The 8509-nt window shown below is 43.9% G+C and overlaps 1 protein-coding gene across 1 annotated transcript; it reads right to left on the reverse strand.

Moving 5' to 3' along the window:
- Positions 1 to 2152: 2152 nt before the first annotated feature.
- LOC128740085 (uncharacterized) lies at positions 2153 to 3649 on the reverse strand. The gene has a single exon (XM_053835597.1). It carries the CDS (start codon positions 3647 to 3649, stop codon positions 2153 to 2155), a length of 1497 nt encoding a protein of 498 aa, XP_053691572.1.
- Between the last annotated feature and the right edge of the window lie 4860 nt (positions 3650 to 8509).

Genomic DNA, 8509 nt, shown 5'->3' on the forward strand with positions numbered 1-8509 from the left:
ACCTATATCATCAGCTCCGGCAGATTTGCCTTTTCCTTTGGAGAGGGCGAAGACCAGCTCCTCAATAGAGAAGGGTGTGTTAATATAATTGTTTTCGGTGTCAGTTGGAATAGCGATGTTGTGCAGGGAGCAGCCGGATGCAAGATTTTTTTGGATAAAATGTTGATTATATTTGGATAGGGATGAGAGTTCCGAAAAATAAGATGCTAAAACATTTGCAATAATGGATGGATCTCGAGTTTGTGAACCTTGGTAATTAATAGAGATTCCAGAGTGTCTCCTTTTACCATTTAGGGCGTTAACTTTGTTCCAAAGTTCCGTAGGGGTTTGGTGTTCGTCGATGCTATTTAGGAAATTTTCCCATGATTTGCGCTTTGCCTCTCTAATCACTTGACGGCACTCATTCCTATGGTTTCGATAGTTAGACATGGCCTGTTCTTTATCAGGATGATCCGCGGCTAGCCGTTTTGCTGCCCGGAGTGCTTTTCGTCTTGCTTTGACTGCTAGTTTTATCGCCGGTGACCACCAATGTAATGCTTTTCGACCAGGTTGAGGACTGGTTTTTGGAATCGCGGAGTCAGCTGCTTTATTTAACATTTTCATGAAATCGTCAATGTTTTTTGGTTCGGAGCTGCGTATTTCTGCGTAGATGACGTCTTCGAAGGATGCCCAATCTGCCTGATCGTAGAGCCATCGCGGTCTACGTGACACGTTTGGAGGTTCATCGTTGGTGGTAATTAGTATGGGTTTGTGGTCGCTGCCCATGGGATCTTCTTCGATTTTCCATTGTAGTCTATTGATAATAACGTTACTTATAAGCGACACATCGATAGCTGTTTCTAGGTTTCCCCGAACGAAAGTGGTTGACCCGTCGTTCAAGAGGGCCAAACCGTGACTCTCCGCTATCTCCATTATAATTGATCCCCTCGTGTTAGCTTTTCGGCTTCCCCAAGCAGGGTGATGTCCGTTTATATCCCCTAGGCATAGATATGGTTCACTGATTTGGTTGAACACTGATTCAAGTTTCCGACGCAGGTTCGGGCATTTTTGGCACGGTAAATACATAGATATCACTGATAGAGGGAAAGGTGCAGAGATTCTTGCCGCTACGATGGGCAGATTAGTTTCAAGCGAGATCGGCTCGTATGTGATCGAAGATAAGATGCCTAGAGCTACTGTGTGGTATATATTTGTATTCCGTTTGCAGATCCAGTTGTATTTGCCACCTAGAGTGCGGTTTATGTTATCCGAGCTAGAAAGGTGGGTCTCTTGTATGGCAATGATGGTTGGTGAGTTGGTTTGTGTGAGAATTTCGAGATCGTGAAGATTACGGAAGTAGCCGTTTATGTTCCATTGTAGGGCAAATGGAGTTGAATGTGCACTAGCTGTGACTGAAGGAACGGAGTTTGTTTCAGTGTCGTCAAATAAGGTTCCATCTATTGTCCCAATAGTGTTAATGTTGGTGTTATCCTGATTTACTGTATCAAATTCCTTCCCCAGGGTATGGGTTGTAACACCCTTTTCCGTCCTGGTGGAGTATCCCTCGGAGTCCATTTGTAGTGGCACGGTACATGCATCCGTGTGTGTTCCATCCATTTCTGTCGATTTTTCCTGAATAGGGGTACAGGTAAATATACCTTTGTGCGTCCCTGGAAATGTTCCAAAGTGTCGCAGGTTGTCCGTCAGTTCCGGTGGGGGTGTAACGTCCGCACTGACGGGGCCACGACTACTTCGGGTTTCGTCTTCTACTCTAGTCCCATAGTGAGTGAGATCAGCTTGCAGGCGTTGGAGTGGTAACGTGCTTTGTTGTAGTAGGCGATTCGTGTCATTTAGCATGGTGGTTGCTGTTTCATTGTTATCGCTAACTGCCTCTCCAACCGGGGTTGGCCCCCCGGGCAGTTGGTCATACGGTCTAGGCTTTTTATTCAGAGTGAGTACACAGGTAAGAGAAGGAAGCGTTTGGGAAATACGGTTCTTTGGTTGATTTGGATCCCCAACAGCGTCAGGATCATCGCAGAGCGGAACTTCCGGCGCCTGAGGGGTTGGAATGGAATTGTGGATGAGTGATATTTGATGGTTTTGCGTAGTTTCGTTGTCGAGGGTAGTATCGATGTAACTATGAACGGGAGTATTTTGTTTATTTGGGAACATTTTAATCGGAGATAGTAGCATCATCTATATCCATACCGGGTAGAGTAGCATAGACACGCCCTTGCGATGGTTCAGGGTTATTACCTCGGTTTCTGGTATTGTGAGTGGTCTGGTTGTTACTTTCTGGCCTATTTCGTCCTCTGGTATTTTGAGTGGGTGGAGTTACGAAGTTGTGTTCCAAATTTGTCGCTTTAGGTATATTACTTTGTGTTCGGGTAGGGAGTCGTCGGACCTCGTTGCTTTCATCGCCTGATTTATTTTCGCTTCGCTTTGCTTTTTTGGGTTGCTGTTGGCAATGGGTATCAGCGGTTAGAGTAATACTATTATTTGTGGACAATTCAGCTTTAATAGCCGCCAATTCCTTAAACGTAGCATGGTAAGCGTCTCTGTATTTGTTTAGTTCTTTTCGAATGGCATCTATTTCCTGGCTGTAATTATTAGTTTTTGTATTGATTATATGTGTTCTCATTTTCAGATTCTCCTCTTTGAGTTTCTTGGTTTCTTCTAGCTGCTGGTTCTTCTTATTTACTTCTTCGCGAAGCACTTTGATTTGGCGGTCTTTGTCGCCGTCAACCTGTGGGCGAATACTTTGAGCTTGACTGGAATATGTGGTACATCGCTTGGAATTGTTTATTTCAGCTCGTGCTTCCCCGTATGTCAAACTTTGGTCTGTTTTAAGCTTTATCACTGCTACTTCCTCCTGGTATACCGGACATTCCCGGTCAGTAGGGCCGTGATTCCCGTTACAGTTCAGACAGAATTTCGGGTTAGTACATGGTTGGTCGTGGGCGGTGGAGCAATTGAGGCAGATCGGGGTTTGATTACAGTTTTTTCGAGAGTGTCCGTATTTCGCGCAACCATAACAGAGCAAAGGCGAAGGGTAGTATGTACGAACAGGAAGCCGGATGAGTCCGTAATAAATAAACGCAGGTATCTTGTGTTCACGGAAAGTTAGGACTAGAAGCGGGGTGTTTTTGATAGTTTCACCCGATTTCTTGGTGATCCTACGTACGGCAACTACGTTTTGGTTGACGAGGTTTTCCAGAATTGTATCTGTGTTAAAATCGATGGTGTCCGCATCGTAGACGATACCTTGCGAAAAACTGAGTGATGGGTGTAAGACGACTTCGACTGGGGTGCCATCGATTAGCTGTTTGATCGCGAGAAGCTTGTCGCATGCGCTTTTTGAGGTGGTTCTCAGAACGTAACGATTTCCGCGGGCTTCTTTAGTAGCTGAGACCAATTTTCGAGCCTTGCCATCAAGCGCTAGGTCGACAGTTTTTTCGATAAGAAAGGGATTCAAGGGAAGTTTAGCTTCAGGAGTGGTGGGGGTGGGAGGTATACTCGAGTCTGAACTATCATTGACATCGGAATGACTTACCGCTCTCAAAAGAAGTGTCACGGTATTAATTTTGTCGCCACTAGAGTCCATCCAACAAGGAAGCGTTCTTTTGCCGATATATGTTCCCCCGTCGGGGGGTGAACCTTCGGTCCCCATTCGAGCGAATCAAACACTGCACTGCACTTTTCGGCTGATCGTATTCGCACTAGGATATATAAAGATAGTGAGGGTAGTGGTAAATATAATATCCACTACCAGTGGTGAGATGTGATCTGCACTACGAAATTTATTAACCGATTGAAATCTGTGTTCACACTGCTATTGTTTGATTATACACCACTGTGTATTGATGGTTTCTGCGGGGGTAATAATTCTGCGACGCACGGCGGTCGGTGTGGAGCGATAGATATGATAATCTTTTTCGATCTGCCTTGCCTGTGCAGGCGAGATACACCACCGCACAGCGGATGGTGACCTCTACTCACAATGACAACTTCACTTGCTTTTATCACTGCAGATGTACCACCGTATACGAAATGCTAGCTTCTTTATTCTTATCACGTCGGAAATCGATGCTGGTAAATATGTTCTTTTGGCTTTATAACTCACTGATAATTTATCTAATAGAGAACTATGATCGTAAGATACACTAAGTATCGACAGTTACGTGATTATGCCGTAGGTACCGCTTTGAATGTTAAAGTACGGAGCAGAGTTAAAGAAATGCGTCTACTACGTACCGTGTATCAACGCGAACTGATTTTAAGGAATTTACCAAACATGAAATTTTCCTGAATGTTGGCCCACTAATAGGTGAACATTCGCTCGTACTCAGAATTTTCCCAGAACCCGGCAGTTCTGGGAAAAGCAAGAGTTTTCCTCAGAACTAGCGATATATGCACGACTTAGGTCACTTGTACGTAGATTGCTCCGGTTTAAGGAATTTACCAAACATGAAATTTTCCTGAATGTTGGCCCACTAATAGGTGAACATTCGCTCGTACTCAGAATTTTCCCAGAACCCGGCAGTTCTGGGAAAAGCAAGAGTTTTCCTCAGAACTAGCGATATATGCACGACTTAGGTCACTTGTACGTAGATTGCTCCGGTTTAAGGAATTTACCAAACATGAAATTTTCCTGAATGTTAGCCCACTAGTAGGTGAACATTCGCTCGTACTCAGAATTTTCCCAGAACCCGGCAGTTCTGGGAAAAGCAAGAGTTTTCCTCAGAACTAGCGATATATGCACGACTTAGGTCACTTGTACGTAGATTGCTCCGGTTTAAGGAATTTACCAAACATGAAATTTTCCTGAATGTTGGCCCACTAGTAGGTGAACATTCGCTCGTACTCAGAATTTTCCCAGAACCCGGCAGTTCTGGGAAAAGCGAGAGTTTTCCTCAGAACTAGCGATATATGCACGACTTAGGTAACTTGTACGTAGATTGCTCCGGTTTAAGGAGTTTACCAAACATGAAATTTTCCTGAATGTTAGCCCACTAGTAGGTGAACATTCGCTCGTACTCAGAATTTTCCCAGAACCCGGCAGTTCTGGGAAAAGCAAGAGTTTTCCTCAGAACTAGCGATATATGCACGACTTAGGTCACTTGTACGTAGATTGCTCCAGTGAAATTTTCCTGAATGTTGGCCCACTAGTAGTTGAACATTCGCTCGTACTCAGAATTTTTCCAGAACCCGGAAGTTCTGGGAAAAGCAAGAGTTTTCCTCAGAACTAGCGATACATGCATGACTTAGGTCACTTGTACGTAGATTGCTCCGGTGTAACGAATTTACCAAACATGAAATTTTCCTGAATGTTAGCCCACTAGTAGGTGAACATTCGCTCGTACTCAGAATTTTCCCAGAACCCGGCAGTTCTGGGAAAAGCAAGAGTTTTCCTCAGAACTAGCGATATTTGCACGACTTAGGTCACTTGTACGTAGATTGCTCCGGTTTAAGGAATTTACCAAACATGAAATTTTCCTGAATGTTAGCCCACTAGTAGGTGAACATTCGCTCGTACTCAGAATTTTCCCAGAACCCGGCAGTTCTGGGAAAAGCAAGAGTTTTCCTCAGAACTAGCGATATATGCACGACTTAGGTCACTTGTACGTAGATTGCTCCGGTGTAAGGAATTTACCAAACATGAAATTTTCCTGAATGTTAGCCCACTAGTAGGTGAATATTCGCTCGTACTCAGAATTTTCCCAGAACCCGGCAGTTCTGGGAAAAGCAAGAGTTTTCCTCAGAACTAGCGATATATGCACGACTTAGGTCACTTGTACGTAGATTGCTCCGGTTTAAGGAATTTACCAAACATGAAATTTTCCTGAATGTTAGCCCACTAGTAGGTGAACATTCGCTCGTACTCAGAATTTTCCCAGAACCCGGCAGTTCTGGGAAAAGCGAGAGTTTTCCTCAGAACTAGCGATATATGCACGACTTAGGTCACTTATACGTAGATTGCTCCGGTTTAAGGAATTTACCAAACATGAAATTTTCCTGAATGTTGGCCCACTAGTAGGTGAACATTCGCTCGTACTCAGAATTTTCCCAGAACCCGGCAGTTCTGGGAAAAGCAAGAGTATTCCTCAGAACTAGCGATATATGCACGACTTAGGTCACTTGTACGTAGATTGCTCCGGTATAAGGAATTTACCAAACATGAAATTTTCCTGAATGTTAGCCCACTAGTAGGTGAACATTCGCTCGTACTCAGAATTTTCCCAGAACCCGGCAGTTCTGGGAAAAGCAAGAGTTTTCCTCAGAATTAGCGATATATGCACGACTTAGGTCACTTGTACGTAGATTGCTCCGGTTTAAGGAATTTACCAAAAACGAAATTTTCCTGAAGGTTAGCCCACTAGTAGGTGAACATTCGCTCGTATTCAGAATTTTCCCAGAACCCGGCAGTTCTGGGAAAAGCAAGAGTTTTCCTCAGAACTAGCGATATATGCACGACTTAGGTCACTTGTACGTAGATTGCTCCGGTTTAAGGAATTTACCAAACATGAAATTTTCCTGAATGTTGGCCCACTAGTAGGTGAACATTCGCTCGTACTCAGAATTTTCCCAGAACCCGGCAGTTCTGGGAAAAGCAAGAGTTTTCCTCAGAACTAGCGATATATGCACGACTTAGGTCACTTGTACGTAGATTGCTCCGGTTTAAGGAATTTACCAAACATGAAATTTTCCTGAATGTTGGCCCACTAGTAGGTGAACATTCGCTCGTACTCAGAATTTTCCCAGAACCCGGCAGTTCTGGGAAAAGCAAGAGTTTTCCTCAGAACTAGCGATATATGCACGACTTAGGTCACTTGTACGTAGATTGCTCCGGTTTAAGGAATTTACCAAACATGAAATTTTCCTGAATGTTAGCCCACTAGTAGGTGAACATTCGCTCGTACTCAGAATTTTCCCAGAACCCGGCAGTTCTGGGAAAAGCAAGAGTTTTCCTCAGAACTAGCGATATATGCACGACTTAGGTCACTTGTACGTAGATTGCTCCGGTGTAAGGAATTTACCAAACATGAAATTTTCCTGAATGTTAGCCCACTAGTAGGTGAACATTCGCTCGTACTCAGAATTTTCCCAGAACCCGGCAGTTCTGGGAAAAGCAAGAGTTTTCCTCAGAACTAGCGATATATGCACGACTTAGGTCACTTGTACGTAGATTGCTCCGGTTTAAGGAATTTACCAAACATGAAATTTTCCTGAATGTTGGCCCACTAGTAGGTGAACATTCGCTCGTACTCAGAATTTTCCCAGAACCCGGCAGTTCTGGGAAAAGCAAGAGTTTTCCTCAGAACTAGCGATATATGCACGACTTAGGTCACTTGTACGTAGATTGCTCCGGTTTAAGGAATTTACCAAACATGAAATTTTCCTGAATGTTAGCCCACTAGTAGGTGAACATTCGCTCGTACTCAGAATTTTCCCAGAACCCGGCAGTTCTGGGAAAAGCAAGAGTTTTCCTCAGAACTAGCGATATATGCACGACTTAGGTCACTTGTACGTAGATTGCTCCGGTTTAAGGAATTTACCAAACATGAAATTTTCCTGAATGTTGGCCCACTAGTAGGTGAACATTCGCTCGTACTCAGAATTTTCCCAGAACCCGGCAGTTCTGGGAAAAGCAAGAGTTTTCCTCAGAACTAGCGATATATGCACGACTTAGGTCACTTGTACGTAGATTGCTCCGGTTTAAGGAATTTACCAAACATGAAATTTTCCTGAATGTTAGCCCACTAGTAGGTGAACATTCGCTCGTACTCAGAATTTTCCCAGAACCCGGCAGTTCTGGGAAAAGCAAGAGTTTTCCTCAGAACTAGCGATATATGCACGACTTAGGTCACTTGTACGTAGATTGCTCCGGTGTAAGGAATTTACCAAACATGAAATTTTCCTGAATGTTGGCCCACTAGTAGGTGAACATTCGCTCGTACTCAGAATTTTCCCAGAACCCGGCAGTTCTGGGAAAAGCAACAGTTTTCCTCAGAACTAGCGATATATGCATGACTTAGGTCACTTGTACGTAGATTTCTCCGGTTTAAGGAATTTACCAAACATGAAATTTTCCTGAATGTTAGCCCACTAGTAGGTGAACATTCGCTCGTACTCAGAATTTTCCCAGAACCCGGCAGTTCTGGGAAAAGCAAGAGTTTTCCTCAGCACTAGCGAAATATGCACGACTTAGGTCACTTGTACGTAGATTGCTCCGGTTTAAGGAATTTACCAAACATGAAATTTTCCTGAATGTTGGCCCACTAGTAGGTGAACATTCGCTCGTACTCAGAATTTTCCCAGAACCCGGCAGTTCTGGGAAAAGCAAGAGTTTTCCTCAGAACTAGCGATATATGCACGACTTAGGTCACTTGTACGTAGATTGCTCCGGTTTAAGGAATTTACCAAACATGAAATTTTCCTGAATGTTGGCCCACTAGTAGGTGAACATTCGCTCGTACTCAGAATTTTCCCAGAACCCAGCAGTTCTGGGAAAAGCAAGAGTTTTCCTCAG

The sequence above is a fragment of the Sabethes cyaneus genome, chromosome 3, assembly GCF_943734655.1.
Source record: "Sabethes cyaneus chromosome 3, idSabCyanKW18_F2, whole genome shotgun sequence".
Lineage (NCBI taxonomy): Eukaryota > Metazoa > Arthropoda > Insecta > Diptera > Culicidae > Sabethes > Sabethes cyaneus.

Coding starts and splice junctions, on each gene's coding strand:
- LOC128740085 (XM_053835597.1), bottom strand. CDS start 3,649: ATGGGGACCGAAGGTTCACCCCCCGACGGGGGAACATATATCGGCAAA.